The 21818-nt window shown below is 33.2% G+C and overlaps 1 protein-coding gene across 1 annotated transcript in view; it reads right to left on the reverse strand.

Moving 5' to 3' along the window:
- Positions 1-16549: 16549 nt before the first annotated feature.
- Positions 16550-21818, reverse strand: part of LOC144960183 (sodium/potassium-transporting ATPase subunit alpha-B-like) — an 87018-nt gene continuing 81749 nt past the window's right edge. The window contains exons 17-18 of the mRNA XM_078893213.1: positions 20936-21037; positions 16550-19322 (exon numbers count right to left, since the gene is read on the reverse strand). Coding sequence (XP_078749339.1) covers positions 19202-19322; positions 20936-21037 — 223 coding nt within the window. The 3' untranslated portion in view covers positions 16550-19201. The remainder of the gene's footprint in view (positions 19323-20935; positions 21038-21818) is intronic.

Below are 21818 nucleotides of genomic sequence, written 5' to 3' on the forward strand. Positions count from 1 at the left end.
CCAGGGAGAAGGTACCGCATTTCAGCAATTCAGCGGGAATTTCATCTGATAACAATACACAACCAAATAGACTATATCATATGTCGACACCGCCATAAACACTACTCAACCAACTCGCGATCATACGGTGGTACACTGCTAACATCCGATCACAAACTTGTAAAAACGAATTTCAACATAAATGTGTACAGACAACGAAGACAGAAAGGTAAAACGGCAGTCAAAATAAACACGGCAAAAATAGTAAATGAGCGAGAATGTCGCATTCATTACCAATATGAACTTAACTCAAGTCTATGGAAAATAAAGCAAAACAGCAATCCAAACAATGAATGGAAAGAGACGCAAGCGACAATGAAATATGCGGGGGAAGAAAGTGCAGGCTCTATTAATACAACTAAGAACAAACCAAATCGAACGCCTAACATCGCTATTAACGATCTATCGCGGCAACAAAAAAGAACTTAGGATCAGGATACAAAACACGAAAGACTCGGAAGAAATAATAAACCTGAAGACGGAACGAAACAAAATACTGCATTCAATTCGATCACTTACAATAAAACACAGAAACGAGGAATTAGACAAAAAAGTGGAAGACATAGAAAAGTCCAAAAATAACGCATCGTCTATGTTCAAAGCGACGAAATCTCTGAACCGAAAACCATTCGAGAACCCAAAACTACAGGATAAATTTGGCAAACAGACAACAAATCCCAACGATATCCTTGACATTGTAACTGACCACTTCCAGAAGAAATTTCACAAAAAAGTCTCACAAATATCGCCCTTCTCAGGAAACCCTAGAGACCTAAACAACCGCATCACAACAACTGAAGTTAGAAATAGCATAAAGTGCCTTGGTTGTATAGTCTGGTTAATACAGTTTAGTGAGAATTACTCATAAACGCGGATGGCAAAAAAACAATAACAAAGACCCGAGTGACGTCAACTTCAATCTAACCTTAGAGAATGAGCGGAAGAGTAGCGTCCCTTGATTGGACGTCACCCATAGTCTGTGACGTCACCGGCGGAAAAGTTATTAGAGAGAGAACGTCATGCTGGTTGTGCGCATGCGTCTCTCGTCCTGGGCTCGAACCTCGCTCTGCGCATGGTTGAGTCCTCTTTACTCACATTCTCTCACCGTATTCATGTGTAAAATGAGTACCTGGCCGTTAACAGCGTTGTCTCTATCCAAAAAAAAATTGTTATATCGCCTAAAAGGCGTCATGTAACGTCCAACATGTTAAGTGTTGCTGTTGGCCAGGGACCCCTTGTACAGCGCTTTGAAATATATGTTTAGATTTTTCAATTTATTTATCACTAGCAAACCCATGACATCTTTGCTGTAAACACGCATCTAATAGTCTACGAAAATAATAACAAAGACCAGAGTTACATCAACTTCATCAACTCAACAGATTTGAAGCTGGGGGGATGCCTCCATTCAAATTGTTGACAAAGTGAAAAACCTTGGCACATTTGTAGACTCTGGACTGTCGATGGAACATTAGGTTAATAATTTGGTTAGATCTCTCTTTTTCCAACTAAAAAAGATTGCTTCCATTAGACGGTTCATATCTGAGGATGTGACCAAACACCTGGTTGTGCCCCTCGTACTATCGAAATTGGATTATTGTAATGCTCTGTTGTTTGGCGTTTCGCAATATAATCTGAGACGTCTTCAGATTGTCCAAAACAGCGCTGCCAGACTAGTATTCGTGAAGCGTATTTGCGATTCTGCCGGACCTCTACTTCATGACCTGCATTGGCTGCCTGTTGAGAAAAGGATTAAATTCAAAGCTTGTGTTTTAGTGTACAGTTGTCTTGAAGGTACTGCCCCTTCCTATCTTTCGGAAGTAATTGAAAAATATTCAAAACCCCGCCCCTTACGTTTGGCCAGTGATTCCACCAAACTAGTTGTCCCTCGAATACGGAAAAATACTGGAATTAGGTCCTTTTCTCATTTCGGACCCTCTGTTTAGAACGCCTTACCACAGCGCATTCGTGAAAAAGAATCTTTGTCTATTTTTAAACGTTCGCTTAAAACATATGTTTCGATTTTAGTAGATGGTATGAGAAGCAAGTGTGTGTGTGTGTGTGTATGTGTGTGTGTGTGTGTTTGCTTGTGTGTGTGAATGATTATGTTTCAGCCAAAGTAATTTGTAATTTAGGCGCTTAGAGTCGGGTGTCTCGGAGTTATAGAGCTAAATAAGTTTTCAACATTATTTCAACATTATTATTAACTTCTTCTAAAGATGCAAAATGAGTTGGGTTTTTTTTTCTTTTCAGAAACGTCGAAGCTGTGTGCAAAGATTTTCACCCATTTGTGCAAGTGTTTAAACCCATGACGAACGAAGAAGTTTATGTTTTATTGGATGTATTTAAAACCATTGGTTTTCGCAGTTTATTTCGGTACTGGATGGAAAGTTATATAGAAGGCGGCAGTAAGTAAAAGTTTATACATATTTGTTTATTTTACTTTAACTCTCTCCTTACCGATCATTTTCAATATTTTCCCGAAATGGCAGGCTTACCCAGCAGAAAAATTGCTTTTTTAAACTCAAACAATATCTATACAGAACAACTTTATGTCATTATTTGTGATGTACAAAATAAATCTTAATAAGAAAAAATGTATATTGTGTCGCAACAAATCTACCGATTTTTCTGTAGATGGTAAGGAGAGGGTTAATGGGTGTCTTTGTCTATTAATCTGTTTTGTTTTGTTCTATTTTGATTATTTGGTTTTGATTTCTTTGGGATTTTGGATGATTTTTTTTTTTTTGTTGTTGCTTTTTTTGGGGGGGGGGGGGGGGGTTCTTTTGCTTTGCCTTGTGTTTGTTTTGTTTTGTTTTGTTTATTTGTTTCATTTTGTTTTTTGCTTTGGCGCGGGGTTGGGCTTTGTTTGTTTTGGGGTTTTGTTGGGGTTTTTTTTTTAATTTTTTTGTTTTGGGGGATTGGGGGGGGGGGTATGTTTTGTCTTTTTTTTTGTTTTGGTTTTGTCTTTGGTTAGTTTTTGTTTTTTGTGTTTTTTTAAAGGTTTCTTTTCGTAATTTTTTTTTTTGTTTGTTTGTTTCTTTATGGGGAGGGGGTCTTTTTTTTTCCTTTTTTTTTCTGGAGGGATTTTTTCTAATTTTTTACGACAGTGTATGCTTTGTTTTGTTTTTGTTTTTTGTTATATTTTGTTTGTTTCAATTATATTGTTACTTTTCGTATTGTTTATTTCAACGGGGGCGGGGTTTGTTTGTTTTGTTTTGATTTGTCTTTTTGTTTTGTTTAATTCTATTTTGGAACTTTTCAATGATTAATAATTTGAAGAAGAAGAAGAAGAAGAAGAAGAAGAAGAAGAAGAAGAAGAAGAAGAAGAAGAAGAAGAAGAAGAAGAAGAAGAAGAACGTACGGTTCACCTTGACATCATACCAGATTGATGTTGTATGTCACATATTATCTATTCTATTCATTGCTTCTTGTGTTTCAGAGAGACACTGGCTTGAGGAGCCAGTGGACAACACATTGCTTCCAGTGATGAGCTCCGAACAGAACCAGTGTACTTACACCACCTCGTTGGCTTGGGTGGATAAGCGGATATTTGAGATTTCTTGCACCTCCCGTATTCTCGTCATTTGCAGAATTCTTGGTTTGTTGAATATTTTTTAAAAAATATATGTGTGTTTATGTGTGTGTTTATGTGTGTGTTTGTGTGTGTGTCTGTGTAGTTGTAGTAGTAGTAGTAGTAGTAGTAGTAGTAGTAGTAGTAGTAGTAGTAGTAGTAGTAGTAGTAATAGTAGTAGTAGTAGTAGTAGTAGTAGTAGTAGTAGTAGTAGTAGTAGTAGTAGTAGTAGTAGTAGTAGTAGTAGTAATAATATTTGTTGTTGTTATTGTTGTTTTGTTGCTGTCTTTGCAGAATTTATTATTATTATAATTATTATTATTATTATTATTATTATTATTATTATTATTATTATTATTATTATTATTATTATTATTATTATTATTATTATTATTATCATAACTATTTTTATTATTTGTCTTAGTATTATTATTATTGTTATTATTATTATATTATGATTATTTATTATTATTATTATTATTATTATTATTATTATTATTATTATTTTATTATTATTATTATTATTATTATTTATTATTTTATTATCATCGATTATTATTATTATTATCATTATTATTATTATTATTATTATTATTATTATTATTATTATTATTTATTATTATTATTATTCATCATCATCATCATTATTATTATTATTATGATTATTATTATTTATTATTATTATTATTATTATTATTATTATTATTATTATTATTATTATTATTATTATTATTATTATTATTATTATTATTATTATTATATATTATTATTATTATTATTATTATTTATTATTATTTATTTATTATTATTATTATTATATATTATTATTATTATTATTATTATTATTTATTATTATTATTATATTATGTATTTATTAATATTATATTAGTTAGTATATATTATAGTATATTATATTATTATTATTATGTATAGTTAATATAGTATTAGTAGTATAGTAGTAGTAGTATAGTAGTATAGTAGTAGTAGTAGTAAGTAGTAGTATAGTAGTAGTAGTAGTAGTAGTAGTAGTAGTAGTATAGTAGTAGTTAGTTTAGTATAGTTAGTATTAGTAGTATAGTAGTAGTAGTAGTAGTAGTAGTAGTAGTAGTAGTATAGTAGTAGTAGTTAGTAGGTAGTAGTAGTAGTAGTAGTAGTAGTAGTAGTATGTAGTAGTAGTATAGTAGTTAGTAGTTTAGTATGTAGTAGTAGTAGTAGTAGTAGTAGTAGTAGTAGTAGTAGTAGTATGTAGTAGTAGTAGTAGTAGTAGTAGTAGTATAGTAGTAGTAGTAGTAGTAGTAGAGTAGTAGTAGTAGTATAGTAGTAAGTAGTAGTAGTAAGTAGTAAGTAGTAGTAGTTAGTAGTAGTAGTAGTAGTTAGTATAGTAGTAAGTAGTAGAAGTAGTAGTAGTAGTAGTAGTAGTAGTAGTAGTAGTAGTAGTAGTAGTAGTAGTAGTAGTAGTAGAAGTAGTGGTAGTAGAGTATCAGCAGCAGCATTATCATCATTATCATTATTAGCATTATTATTATTATTTTTATTATCATTATTATTATTATTATTATTATTATTATTATTATTATTATTATTATTATTATCAACATCATCATCATCATCATCGCCATCATCATTATCATCATTATCATAATTAGAAGTAGTATTTTTATTATTATCATCATCATCATCATCATCATCATCATCATCATCATCATCATCATCATCATCATCATCATCATTATTATTATTATTATTATTATTATTATTATTATTATTATTATTATTATTATTATTATTATTAGTATTATTATTATTATTATTATTATTATTATTATTATCACTATTGTAGTAGTATTTGCTGCTGTTGTTGTTGTTATTGGCCTCAATGTAATCACGGCCTATTCAATGTCATTGATATCATCATTATCATCATTTGCTCAACCATGATATCCACCTTTTTCTTTTCCTTTTCTTTTATAAGACGAAGAATTCCCAGTGACTGTGCCCAAATTAAGATATCCTTTGACACAACTCGCGTGGTATCCTTCATTCTACAAGGCAAATCACCTGATCACACCAACACCTCAGCCACCACACCTGGCGTCATCTACAGGACACAGCGTTCATGTCACAGCTTCTACCAATAATGTTCCAACTGGAATGCTGACTGTTAAAACAACAAATATCATGGCCGACTCTGAACAAGTTGAACAAACACCAACATTGATAATCCAGCACAGCAGTTCATCTTCAATGTCACCTCCTACTCTATCTGCTGGGTCAGGTCCTTCTCCATCACCAACTAACAATACAACTCTATCGCTTGTAACTGGATTAGACGACAAAAAAGAATCTTATTCAGGCGGTATAAAAAACGATGTCAGTTCCGGTCTTTGGCAGGAAGTCGAAAAAACACAGACATTGTTTATCGGCCAATCAGAATTGTCACCATGGATGTCGGAAATAATTCTCCTCTCAGAATGGGAATTAGATCAACTAATGACGTCATCAGTTACGTCGGAACTCCTCTCAACATCATCATCAATATCGTTATCGACAGCCACACCAAAAGAGACGTCAACAGAAAGAGCAACAACATCAAATTCATCCGCTGATGAAACGACGACGGAGAGAAATCCAGCTTGTTTCTGCCAATGCCGAAGTCCGCAGATTAAAATCGACATTTTGAACATGACAGAAAAAGCAATGGAAGAACTCACTGCCTCTATCAAAAAGAATCTGACTGTCGACAAGTCATCCCTGTCTGCCACCATCAGGAAGAAAACATCCGCGGCTGATTCGCGACAATCTTCCAAGCTGACCGGCATTATCGGGGTCTTCTTTCTGTCCTCGACCTTTGGTTTATTCTTCGTCATGGATTTTGTCAATCTCACGGCCTACCTTGGAAAAGTAATCTGTGTCAAAATCAAAAGTTTAAAAAGTTACATGTGACCAATCAACTCAAAACGGTAAAATTTGTCGGAATGAACCTCGTGCATAAAATTGTATGTTAAGCTCAACTAATTCAATTCGAATTAAGGAGAGCGTTTATCAAGGAGAACGAGTTTGGTTGTTTTCAGACTTGTTTTTATGTTCTTTTATGGTTTGTTTTGTTTAGTTTTTTAGTTTTTTGTTGTTTCTTTTTTGTTGTTTTTGTTGGGGGTTTTTTTTGTGTTTTTTTTAAATTTTGTGTTTTTTTTTTTTGTTTTTTTTTTTTTTTTTGCTGTTGTTTTATTTTTTTATTTTGTTTTTTAATTTGTTGATTTATTTTTTTATTTTTTTTTTTTTTTTGGGGGGGGGGTTGTGTTTTTGTTGGGTTTTTTTGTTTGTTTTGTTTTGGTTTTTTTGTTGTTGTTTTTTTTTTGTTTCTTTCTTTCGTGCGCGTGTGTGTGTGTGTGTGTGTGTGTGTGTGTGTGTTTTGGCGTTTTTGTTGTTGTTATTGTTGTATAGGTTATGGGGGGGGGGGGGGGGTGGGGGATATTTGTTTTATTTTGTTTATATGGTTGTTATTGTTTTGGTTTTTTTTTTCTCTTTTGTGTGTGTGTGTGTTTTGTTGTTTGTATTTTTGTGTGTGTGGGTTTTTTTTGTTTTGTTTTGTTGTTTTTTTTTTGGGGGGGAGGTAGTTATGGGTTGTTTTGTTTGTTTAATCTTTTGTTTGATTGGGGGATTTTTTTGGAGTGGGGGAAGTTCTTAATTTTCAACAACAAAAAAAACAGGAGTTTCTAATCATCTTTATTCAATTTTTTTTAATAGATAGAATGCGCTTGGCCAAGGAGTTCACAACATTGCCATCCGGAAGTATAACGGACCAACACACAAACTTTGTGTAACCATGAACTTTTATAGTCTGGTTTATACAGTTTAGTGAGAACAACTCACAAACGCGGATGGCAAAAATAATAACAAAGGCCTGAGTGACGTCATCTTCGAACTATCTATAGGTTCGAATTTCTTGACATCGTTCATTCTGAAATAATACCGTATTGACACACCGTGTCTCATATTATTTGAACCATATGCATAGCATTATACAGTTGTTGCCGAGGTTTTGACAATACAATGTAGATAGTTTCAATCCTATCATTTGATGGAACTTTTATTTAATCAAACTCTGTCACTGTTTCATACACGCTTTTTTCAGTAGTTTATCTTACACCCGTTTATGCTGCCTGACTTATTACCTTTCTTTTGATGGCCGCGATTTTGAGTATTGTATAAGTAGGAGTGAAATATCTGTTCAATGTTAAAGTTATCATATAACGTTATAATAAGTGTAACTAAATGACAAATTGCCATATCTATGGACAATAAATATCTATTATTATTATTTATTATTATTATTATTATTATTATTATTATTATTATTATTATTATTATTATTATTATTATTATTATTATTATCATTATTATTATTATCATTATTATTATTATTATTATTATTATTATTATTATTATTATTCTCATCATCATTATTATTTTTATTATTATTATTATTATTATTATTATTATTATTATTATTATTATTATTATTATTATTATTATTATTATTATTATTATTATTATTATTATTATTATTGGGTGATATGTTAAAACCTAAAAAAGTTAGCTTTCCACAGCTAACAAAAAATATTGTTTAATAATGTTGTAGATTGTATCTTTATTATCGTATGTTATTATCATCACCATTGTCATTATCATCTGTGTCAACATCGCCACTGTCATTTGAATATTATCACATCATAATGATTGATGTAATTTTTACTTTTTGATTTATTATTCTAGCTTGTGAATATTCTTTGAATATATATATATATATGTATATATATATATGTGTGTGTGTGTGTGTGTGTGTGTGTGTTTGTGCGTGTGTGTGTGTCTGTGAATATATATATATATATATATATATATATATATATATATATATATATATATATATATATATATATATATATAGGTAAGGATATATGTATGTGTGGGCACGGGTAAAAGGGACGACCCGACCAGATTTTGCCTACCAAACAAACAGAAATGGCCATCTCCGTAGCCGTGGACTCGCGTGCCTAAATGGTGTGAAACCGTTGTTTTTTGGGACCTTGTTTGGCGGTAGGGACGGTTATGTTATTGTACATTATATAAAACTTCGGGGAAGCAACTAATGTTAAATTTTCAAAGCGCTTTTTATTTACACAGTTATGCCCCTTGGTACATGAACACTTTCGTTTATTGCCGTTTATTTACGCAGTTATGCCCCTTTGTACGAGAGCTCTGACAATAGTTGCCCTATCTTCACAGATTACACAACTCTATTCATGTGAAATGTGACCGGCTATCTCTAAACGTTATTATGTCGGGGTGACCCTGTTTTTCAGCTTACCTTTAAAAATGTGTGTCAAAATAGAAAAAAACGCCATTGTTGAAAGAAGAGAATTAAAGTGGTTCTTAACCTCAAAAACCTCAGATTTCCATAATTCTTGTCTGTTTGATCTTAAATCCTATTTCATTGGGGCATATCGTTTCCCTCCCAGCAAAGGACTCCGGCCAGGATTAGGACAAAAATAAGTAATCTCATTCCAAGACAAAGACAGAAAGCAATAGGAAAACAGATACTGAGGGATAGTTTAGAAGACACAGCAAGTACCTCCCAGCCCACCATAGATAACACAGGATAGTCTGTGCTGCCCACTATGGGAGGTTGGTAACCCCACCCAGAAGTCTGCGTCTGAGAATACTTCCAGTCCTTCAAGACTCACACAGACACAGTCACAGACATTCGCTAGTAGGGATACACCCTTCATGTACCTACTTAGTTGCAAGTTTGATAACTGATAATTGGATTCAATAGGCTGACGTCACGTCGCCCAGCAACGGTGGCCATCTTGGTTCTAAACAAAGAAAATCGGTACTTTTTATTCTTCATGCTGGCTAGAACTTTTCATATGTCTTGTGATCAGAATGTGTAAAAGTCAAAGCATGATCAGATTTATATTGTGTTTTTTTTTTCCTATGGATACGCTTTCATGCTCGTCGGAGAAATATTTCATAAGGGCGTCCACCATTGTTCCGATAGTTTAGAGCCAGTTACTAAGCTACCCTTCGTCATTACGAGGGAAGTGACGTTACGACTGTTGAAGCGTATTGTTATTGTTTCATTGTTGTAATGGAGGAAATTACACTCAAACCAGATTATTGTCCATTACAATGATAAATCACCTTAGTAGTAGTAGGGAACAAAAGCGTTAGTCACAAAAAGTGGTTCCAATCTCATTGGAAGTGCAAAACCATGAATACATCACATGGTTTTCGAGTGATGGCATCTTATCTTCTAGTCTAGATAACTAGATAACTGAGCGTGGCTCAGCGGTACGGTCTTTGCTTCGTACCCGAAAGGTACCGAGTTCGATCCGCCGCTGCGCTGTGTGGCCTTGAGCAAGTCATCTCGCCCTAGCTCAATTTGCGGCGCTGCACTGCGGCTGACGCCTGGGTTGTTCCAATCTTCCATTGGAATAGACCCTATAGACAAATTTCCCCTATGGGATGAATAAAGGGAATTTTATTTTTTATTTATTTTATTATAATTTGCTGATCGTCATTAAAGATCATCCATCCTCGTTCTTTTGTGTCCCGTAATCCTAAAAAAGATCCTATACATTCGGCTACTAAAATAGATATGCCACCTTATGATTCAATATGTAATCTATTAAACATTAGTTCTTCGAAGGACTAGTTACAGACACACTTCCAATGATTTAGGAACCGGAAAACTAGGTGTGACTTCACGACTTTTCTTCCCTATTGCTTTCGGTTACCACACCTGCTAAATGGAGGAATTAAAATATCCCACGAGCAAAGAAAAGTCCATATTATGCTTTCGGCCCGGCAAAAGATCTGTCTGTGACTGATACCTAATGATACCTAGGTCAAAAACAGATAGTATGAGATTGGCTAAGAAGCTCACAACATTGCCATCCGGAAGTATAACGGACCAACACACATAACTGTGTGTAGCCTTGAACGTTTATAGTCTGGTTAATACAGTTTAGTGAGAATTACTCATAAACATGGATGGCAAAAAAAATGTTTAAAAAATAGAAAATAAAAAACAATAACAAAGGCGTGAGTGAAGTCATTTTCGTTCTATCTATAAAAGATTATATCGAAATGATAAAAGCCGATGTCGGGATAGTGGGATAGGAGGCACAGTAAATAACCTCCCAGTGGGATAGGAGGCACAGTAAATGACCTCCCTGACACAAAAGGGAGGTCAGGACATCCGATCACACGAGTCTTTTAATCTTTTAGAAGTTTACATTGATAGCGTCTGTATTGTATGGCTAAGTGATCTTCTTGTGGTACATATTACAAGAGCCCGTGGACCCTGAGGGTCCCTGGTTCGAGTCCTCCAATGGGCAGCTAAAAGATGAGTCACTGAAAAATGCTCTTCATCTATATTCTTCCCCGTATTTTCTATCAGTCAATAAACTGGGTTATCTTTGACCACAAAAAAAAGTCTTCCAGGCGGCATATCTCATTTAAAAGGTTAACGAGTTGCTTGCTTGGGGCCCTATTTAAGCGCTTAGAGCACGTCATATTGGGCTTTGTAAAAGGGTGTTTTTTGTGTTTGTTTTACTTGTTTGTTTTTTTTAAGTTTGTTTTTTATTATTTTCTAAGGCGGGGTCTTTTTCTTTTTATTTTCTTCTTTTATTCCATTTTACCTCTTTTATTGTTATTTTTCCTGTGGCTGTGACTAGAACAGAAAGCTGTTATTTTCGCTTCCATGTTTTTGTGAGGGGGATCGGAGCTTGCGACACGTCCTTTTAGATTCAGTGAAAAAGTAAGATATAAGTGGATCAGATATTATTAGCCAAAAATTATGTGATTTTTTGGAAAGTAGGCCTATCAGTCGGGTGGCTATGTTTGTTTTTATGGGTTTTATGGCACTTGCTACACGATTGAGTCATTTCAGCGCCAGTAAAGGGGAAGATGGTAGAGGAAAAGTTGTAGGTCTGAAGTTAAAAGAACTAAAATAAAAAAAGGAAGATTGTTTTTTGTTTTTTTTTTTTTGTTTGTTTTTTTTTTTTAAAGTGTTTTATTGCGCTTGCAACACATTCATTAAGGTTTGTATTAGCGCCAGTAAAAAGGAAGAAAATGGGAAAGTCAAATTCTAGAATTACAATTAAAGCAGTCAAGAAAAAGTAAGACAAAGGGGAACTGGGAACAAATAGGGATCAGATGTAGATTCCAAGAGCATACCACCATCAATGTACTTAGTCTGCGATCACCTATAGGTCTCATCCGGACACAAGCACAAAATCCAACAGAGAGGAATACACTCAAATGCTTACATTTCATTATACTACTTTAAAAATAACAAATATAATAATACATAACAGAGAGATGATTTACACTGGGGGAAAATACGATCATCTGCCAAAACATTAACTATGCATTTGACTGTTTCACTCCCAGTCCCAGCCAAGGACTCCGGCCAGGGTCAGGACAAAACTAAGTAATCTCATACCAAGACAAGATAGAAAGCAGATAGGAAAACAGCTATAAGGGGATATAAGTATAAGACACGGTGGGTCCCTCCTTGGAGGTCGGGAACCCCACCCAGAAAAAAGGAAAACAAAGGGTACTGGTTCAGATAGGAGTAGTATAGGAATTGAGCGAGTCCAACGCAGTCCCCATTTATTTTTGGGGGTGGGGACTGCGTTAGACTTGCTCAATTCCTATACTACTGATAGGGATTAGAAAATTTAACGGGCAACCCGCCAGTGTGTCTATTTTGATATAACCTAAAAGTCCCATTCAGGTACAAGCAAAGGGTCCCATTATGAAGAACATATACTAAAGTTTAAACATACAAAATTATGTAACTATAAAGGTACACAACAGAGATTTACAAGGGGGAAAAGTAAAGTATCATCTCAAAAAAATATATTATACATCTGACTGTCTCCCTCCTAGCTAATGTTCTTTTGTTTTTAAGGGTTTTACGGCGCTTGCAACACATTAAGGTCATATCAGTGCCAGTAAAAAGGGAGAAAATTGGATAGTAAAAAGTTCTAGAATTAAAATTAAAGCACGCAAGAAAGGTAAGACAAAAGAGAAATGGATCAAATAGGGAACAGATGTAGATTCCAAGAGCACACCATCAAAGTCCTACTTAGTTTGAGATCACATTAAAGTCCTAACCAGCCACAAGCACAGGTCCCCACTAAGAGGAATACAGTCAAATGTTTACAAATCATATATAATATGTAAACAAAACATAATACATTACATAACACAGAGATGATTTACAAGAGAAAAAAATATCGTCTCCCAAAACTAACTATACATTTGACTGCTTCCCTCTCACCAAGGGTATCCGTTCAGGGCCAGGACAAAACCAAGTAATCTCATTCCAAGACATAGACAGAAAGCCAGTTGGAAAACAGATATAGGGGGATAGAGGAAACAGTATGTACCTCCCAGCCCACGAAGGGAGGTCAGGAACCCCACTCAGCCTCCTAGCTAAGGACACTGCCAAGACCAGGGGAAAAATGACGAACAATCTCGATCCAGAACAAAGACGGAGAGCAACATGGAAAATGAAAAATATGGGATAAAAGGCACAGCAATGGTGACTTTTCCGCCCACAAATGGATGTCTGATGACCCCACCCACGGGTCAAGGACGAAGTTCCCGAAGTTCCCTCAATCGAAAGGGGACTCGATTCCACCTACCCTTCCAGTCTTCCATTAGTCACCGACATACGTTGCATTTAAAAATACCTAACAAAATAATATTTAACAAATTATTTGAGAAAAATACATACATAAATAAATAAATAAATAAATAAATAAATAAATAAATAAATAAAAAGAAATTTAAAATAATAATAATAATAATAATATAAATATAATAATAATAATAATAATAATAATAATAATAATAATAATAATAATAATAATAATAATAATAATAATAATAATAATAATAATAATAATAATAATAATAATAATAATAAAGGAAAGGGTGGGGCAAACAATCGTATGAAGAGCCAAAGTTTTCAAATAGGAAATTTACTATCCCGGACATCAAAATAATAAACAAAATAAATACTGTTGTTTTATCAATCACATCTTTTATTGTTTATTTATTTATTTATTTATTTCAACTGAACACTACATTAAAATCGACAAGAAACGAAAACGAAGCACATTGTATTTCTTAATGATAATAGTAATGTGTGTAAGAATTATTTTTCATAATATTAAAAAAAAAATGTGATAATAATTTTAAAGATAAAAAAATAGGTAAAAATCTACTACAAACTTTGCTTGTTATTGTTTGTTGATGATGATGTGGACACGTTCACAAGGTGTGTAGTGAGTGTGTAATTTGTTACACATGAATAGAACTTATAAAATATCTAGGCAGAATGAAACGTCTTAAACGGGGAAATCCGCGCTGTGACGCAATCATGTGTCATCATCGATATAGTAACGATTGGAGTACAACAACACAAACCCTCCCCGTCAACAAATCGATGGAATTGCAATTCATTTTCTTTGATTGTTTGATTGATGGATCGCGTTTATTGGAATGACAACCAGCTGGATGCGAAGCTCAATGTTGCCTTGTTTTGTTTTGTTTTGTTTTTTTTATCTCTATGTTCTGATTCTCAGGAAGATTGAAGGGCTGGATTTGGAATTTGAGGAAGAAAAGCTCCTTGTTATGCCTTTTTTTAGTTGCTGCTTTGTTGTTGTTCCTGCTACGGCTACCGGTAGTGATTTCGTTCTTGCTTGGATTTTTGTATGTAGCCTTTAATAATATTGACTTTTGTTTCCAACATTGACAGTCCAAAGCATTTTACAGCTTCGTTTTATTTCGTCTTTCACTCTGTCGAGCTGTCAATTCGTGGATTGAGATTGTCGAAGACGTAGCCTTTTTCCTAGTTTTACTTAGCAGTCAATAAGTCGTGTATAACTGGGATGATATATTCAGTAATACTTTTTAATAGATTCAGTTCTTTCAACACTCGATTGACCATATGTTGTTCCATTATAATGCACATATCATATTATATGGACCACTTCTCATCCAAGGCTTGGTTCAATTCATCGATAATTCACGGGAGGGCTTGTCATCATAATCATTTTAGTGTGTGCATCCATTTAAGAAATGGCGATGATAATAAAAATAATATTAATTTATTTTTTTAAATATCATTATTATTATCATCTATCAGAATGACGATAATGACATGAATTAATGTTTCAACTGGAATAGATATAATCAAAAATATGTCTCTACACGCTACACAACGCAGTGCATGTACAAATTATAGGCAACACATTCGGTCTTATAACACACCAATGACGACACGAAATATCACCATAATATATCACCACCATCACGTCCCGCTACTAGATACTAGCATGGAAGCCACACATTGTATAAGAAGATGACCCGTGCGATGCGAGAAAATAGTCCCACTAGCAAAGCTGGGCGTGTTCCGAGCCTGCATCTGAATATCACGTCGTGTGTTCCATCATATTGGAGGTAAGTTTGTACATTCGTCGCGACGCCAAAGAGATAAAGTATCAGGAATGAGCAATCAAAGATTAGCTTTGGGTTACACAAACAAATCTGCAGCTATACGACGAACGCGTAGGAATATCTGCAGCTACACCAACTCGTAGGAATATTCCTCACTCACCACGAGTCTTCCCTATACAATGAATAACTCCCATGACAAATTTTCATTTCATTTAGTATAATACGAACACATCCATTCCGTTTACATATTATTATCATCGTTTACAACATATCCACCCATCTATCCATCCACTCAGACCACACAAATATTAAAATGTGTAAGATAGCGTGCACGTGTACACAAAATGGTACAAGTACTTACTACACACGCGTTCGTACATAAGTAACACTGTGAACGAATCTATAGTAATTATTATTATTATAATAGTAATAATTATACGTCCGATATACCTTTAATATCAAAATTATATAATATGTGAATTCTTGGATATACATGATGAAAAGAAGACATATAGATGTATAAGAGTTTTAAAGCGGAAAACGTCGGGTATTGTATTGTATTGTACTTTCTCCTGAATAAAAAATTGTGATTGTATATATATATTTTTTTTTTCTGTTTTGTTTTTTGTTTTACGTTGTTTTTCCATTTTAGATTTTAGAAAAGATTGTCAAAAAAATTGTCAAAAAGTGTGAGCAGGTTATCTTTTTCAATGAAAATAAATTGTTTTCCTTGATATTTATTGCTTATGTAACAATGGAGTATCATTTAGTCCCTTTTCTTCTTCCCTTACTGTATCTATTAATTTGGATATTACAGAACTTTAATTTTAATCATGATAATAATAAAGTACTTAACCTGTTGTTGTTTTTGTTAGCGAAAAAAAATAATAAAGTCTGACTGATTGAAACCCCGTCAATTCATAAAATATCCGAGTAAAAAAATTATTTTTCTTCTTCCAATATATTACATATTATACTTTGCAATGAAATTAATGACAATAGAGAGAGTGTTATGTGACATTCATTAACATTAGATTAATCTAAATGCAACAATTGCGGTATAATCGTAGAAACAGTATTACACGGAAATTGTCGTCTACCCACTATTATTGTACTTTTTTATGAACAATAGTTACACGTCAAAAGATGTGAAAGTAATTTTTTTTTAATAACTGGAAAAAACACACGCATAACAGAAAGTGATTTAGACACCAAAAAAATAAATTATTCCCCAATTTTGTTTCAAGATGAAGAAGAAGAAAAAAAATATTATGAGAAAAGAAAAGAAAGAAAAATGAAACATTAATGACTCCATGTAATATATATTAATATTTCTATTTCTTTCAAAACATTTCTTATTTCTAAAATTACATGAAATAAAATGAGAAACAAACGATGAAAAGATTTATTAAAATTATTATTTATTTTATATTTGATAATGATATTCTTTTCGTAAAATAAAAAAAAATAAAAAAAAGTTATAATAATAATAATAATAACAATAAGCCAATACTTTTTCCCGTGGAAATGTTCACAGCAAGAGTTGTTATTTCATTGTTATCAGTGATTTTAAGTGATTCCTAAAAGAAAGAAAAATATGGACTTTAATGATATTCAAAATTCAATTTTTAAAAACCAACTTAAAAAGAAAAAAAAACAACTCATGATAATCAATTACTTGCACATCACCCACGAGCAACATTCAGTCCTTGAATACTATTATAAATCCCCATCATCATTATCATCATCATCATCATCATCATCATCACCGACATCATCGCCACCTCGACATCTTTTACAATCAAAGAGAAAAACGACAAAACATTAAATCGCCCTATCAGATTTTGTTGTCTCTATGTCATCTCTGTGACCAACATTCTTCATCATCATCCTGGTCACTCACTCTCCTGAACATCAACATATAACAGGGCATTCCCAAGGGGACAACATATTTTTCTTTGGATCACACGATTCATGCACAACCTGATAATTTTCACCAACATCACCACCTTCTTTCTCCTTTGCTGCATATGTCACAATAATATTGCTATAGAATAGCACTTCTATCCCTTATTATGTAAAACAATCTCTTTATTCCATTTTTTAAAAATTGAACACATTACTACACCATCGCAGATGTCAACATTCTATCCCAATATATAATGTCTACAAATTTCAAAACCATAATTCAATCTTAGATTTCGAAACGAAAAAAAAATAAAATTTTAAGACAATTTTTACCCAAATGTTGCCACAGAGTGCAATCATCACTTCACATTATCATATCAAGACCTTGTTAAAAAGGAAATTATTTTTTAATGCATCTCGATAAACATTCTAAAAACTATGCTTTGAAAATATGAAATTGAAAATATCCCTGTTTTCGAACATGGAGACAATATCAGCTTCATCATTGGAAATGTTATCATTTACATCATGTATCATGAACACACCCTGATCAAACATTGTTTCGATTATGATCATCATAAATCCATGCATCGAAAATGAAAATTGGGAATTTTATTTAATGAAAGTAATGTTGGGAACGATCATGTATAAGGAAATCTAATGAAATCTTGAAACATGCCTCTGTGACTTGAGTTGTCATTCGATGCCATGAAATGAATTTTTGGGGTTACTTTCAACTTTATGAGCAAACAAGTTATATCTGATAATCATGAATCTCAAATATATTAATACTTTTTAAATCCAATTTCATGTGGAAAACTAAAAAGTGGGATTTCCCACCAACGTTCACTTTTCCTCAACTACCAACTTTCAAAAACTTACCCGTACCTTCCATTTATTTATTCATTTTTATAATATAAAATTGAAAATCCAGTTGTCAATGTTAAGTTTAAAAACAACCCTTCCATCAGCCATCCATCGCATCCACGCAATCAAAACAGGTGAGAAAGAGAGGGCGGGGTAGGGGGAGGGGGAGGGGAAGAAAGTGAGGGGGACAAGGGTATAACAGGAACAAAGCGATTTTCAAGTGGTGAAAAGAACAATATTAGTAAAACGGTGGTGGTAACACGAGCAATAATTGCATAATGAAGTTATAATTATATTAATATTTTAAAAGTAATAAATAATGGACAAATTCTGTTGGTTGATGTTCATTCTTTTATTATTATCATATATATATTTCTTTTTTTTTCTTGCCGATTGTTATTCATACATCACATCGAGTCTAGGATATTATCATCATTATTGTTATCAAATTATTTTAACCAAAATTACAATTTACTACCAAACAAACTATCTTTCTGATATCTGCAACATTTTTTTTTAAAATAGTTTTAAAAATCGAATGAACATAATTTTCATTTTTAAAAAGTGCGATGTAAGTTCATAAGGATATAATCATAGAAACAATCAGAGGTAGTAGAGGAACTTCTTCAATCCATAAAAATAAAATCTGGTAAATAGTCACTTTACTGTTAATCTTTCCATTATTACCTGCTGTTGGTCCACAAAAGAAACGTTCTTAATTTTTCTTCTATTTTTTTTTTTATTATTTATTTTTAATCCTCTCTTCCTCATTTTTCTTTTTCTTTTTTTTTTTTGTTTTTGTTTCTTGAAACATCCAGCAGAATCCAAACCTCGTCACTACCTATGAATATTATATTATAAAAACTTTTAATTCACAATGTACAATCAACTTAAAATATAAAATGCTGAACATGTTCCAATAATCATTGAAATAATCATTTGACAAAGAGATAGGTAAGAATCGTAAATTAAATCTAAGATCACAAAAATACAACATGCATACACACACACACACACATACACACACACACAGATATAATTCCTTCTAGCTATAACATATTATTATCATTATTATTATAGTCTCTACAACTCCTACAATCTCCCCCACACTTTATAAAATGTATGAAACTCTACCCCTCCCACACCACCCCAATCCCTCCCCACTCCCTCCTTAACGAATACCCCCCTCCACCCTCCCCGCCCCTCTCTCTCTCTCTTTCTCTCCCTGTCCATACAGCACACTCTTCTTCCTGGACCACAACTTCACGTAAGATTTTAATAGTAGGTCTCCCTCTCCACAAAGCCGCCAGGATTCCTCCTCAGTATAAATTTACGGCATTCGTCGTAGATGAAGATAGTTAAACTATAGGGCAGGGCAACCAGCCACCAAGTAAATCTGTGGACAAAGAAAAAAAAATGATTTTTTAAAAGTTTGTTTTGTTTTTGTTTTTAAGGGTTTTACGGCGCTTGCAACACATTTAGGTTATATGAGCGCCAGTAAAATGGAAGAAAATGGGATAGTAAAAAGTTCTAGAATTACAATTAAAGCACCCAAGAAAAAGTAAGACAAAGGGGAACTGGGAACAAATAGGGATCAGATGTAGATTCCAAGAGCATACCACCAATGTACTGAGTTTGAGATCACCTATAAGTCTCATCCGGACACAAGTACAAAATCCAACAATACACTCAAATGCTTACATTATACATACAAAATAATAAATATAATAATACATAACAGAGAGATGATTTACAAGAAAAAAAAATATAATATCCCAAAACAATAACTATGCATTTGACTGTTCCTCTCCCAGCCAGGACTCCAGCCAAGGCCAGGACAAAACCAAGTAATCTCATTCCAAGACAAAGACAGAAAGCATGTTGGAAAACAGATATAAGGGGATAGAAGATACAGTATGTACCTCCCTGCCCGCTATGGGAGGTCAGGAACCCCGCCCAGATTTTTAAAAAGATTAATTGGATAAATAAATAGCCATATCGATTGATCAAGACCCATTAACTCACTCAACCCTAAAGCCGACTATATCCGTAGTTTACCTGGGTTATTTTTACCCCATGCCTATTTATTCCATTTTTCTGAGACAAATTATAGGTGTAGCATCAAAGCTAATGTTTTTAGTTTTTAGTTGAATAAGAATATCTATACACATGCTCCTTTTTAATACACTTGTTTTCTCCAATTTTGGAAAGAAGCAATAATCTCTAGGATTGAATAAGTTAATATTCATTATCAATATTTATTAATTTCACTGAAACTCTGGCTAAATTGCAAAGCACCTTTAGTAACAAGGAAAATACAATGAATTTTTCATCATTATCAAGGCCCATTTCAACATTTAAAAGATAATTAATTTATTTTCCCAAAACAATATGCTATATGCAAATTTATCACAAGAGAAATAATATCAAAGTTTCATTTTTATTAATCAAAAATCATTATCAAACCCACAGAAACCCGAATTTAAGATGTTAGAGAGTCAGTTTATCCCCAAAAAATTTGGATGAACCGGTTTTTATTGTAAAATTAGGTAACCGATTTGGGTGGGACAGTAAAAGTCACATCATTATCACAACCATTAAAAAAAAAAAATTAAGCCCTTCACAATAGCACCATTAGATCCCGTCACCCATGCATTCCATTAAGGAATATAGTAGATAATCCATCAAACAGGATGTCCGATGTCAACAGGAATAACACATGTTGTCAGAGTGAGCAAATTGGGGGTTAAGAATCTTGCTCAAGATTTTTAAAAACGAAAGTGCCTGAAGCGGGACTCGAACCCGGGACCTTCCGGATCACAGTGCATGCAATGCCTTATCCACTCAGCCATTTCAAACCCCCTACACACACACACACACACACACACACACACACACACACACACACACACACGAAACTTCTTGATTAATGACTGGGAGCTAAACATCTAAATAGTAGGAATTTCCAATCAATAAAATGTTTATAATTTAAAATTCTAAGAATCCTACCTCAAGTTTTGCATACGCAGGCCCTTGTCCAAGCCAGGGCAGTAAGTCAGGAAGGCAGCCAAGGCTGTCTCAAAGAATAAACCAAACGTCAGACGGTGGTTCCTGAAATATGAGAAAAGGCAAATGTCGTTATTATAGACATGAATAGTGAAAACATGAAATAGTCTCCGTTATAAAACCAAAATTGTGCTAACTTTGAATCAACTTAAAATGGTCAACAAAGGTTTAAATCATCATTCACATATAATATTATGTATACATAAAATTAAATTGATTTAAATCAATGAAAATTGTAAAATTTCAATTCAAAAGTCAAACTGGTCATTATCCATCCCTAATCTGTTCTATAGACTACAAATATAAAATTTGGCTTCACAATAGGATTCAATAGTCTGATGTCACTTCCGCCCAGCAACCAGCAGCTTGGTTCTAAACAAAGAAAATTGGTACTTTGTATTCTTCATGCTGGCTCGAACTTTTTCACATGTCATGTGATCAGAATGTATAAAAGTCAAAACAAGATCAGATTTACAATGTTTTTCTCCTCTGGATACACTTTTATGCTCGTAGGAGAAGTATTTCATAAGGGTGTCCTCCATTGTTCCGATAGTTTAGAACCAGTTACTAAGTTACTATACGGCATTTCGAGGGAAGTGACGTCACTACTGTTGAAAGGTATTTGTGGTTTATAAAATGTCATTTGTGAATAATAATAAGCCCTTGTATACAGCATTTACGAGTAATTATTATTTTCTCCCAATAACAAGATAAGACCAGATTTGATAAGATGAGAAAATTAAAACGTTATGAAAATGCTAATGCTCTTTACGGTTTAAATGGATTAAAACGTCACGACTCATTTTTGGTGTTATTTTTTACCTGC

The sequence above is a fragment of the Berghia stephanieae genome, chromosome 14 (assembly GCF_034508935.2).
Source record: "Berghia stephanieae isolate SIO BIC M18660-M18661 chromosome 14, UCSD_Bste_1.3, whole genome shotgun sequence".
Taxonomy (NCBI): domain Eukaryota; kingdom Metazoa; phylum Mollusca; class Gastropoda; order Nudibranchia; family Aeolidiidae; genus Berghia; species Berghia stephanieae.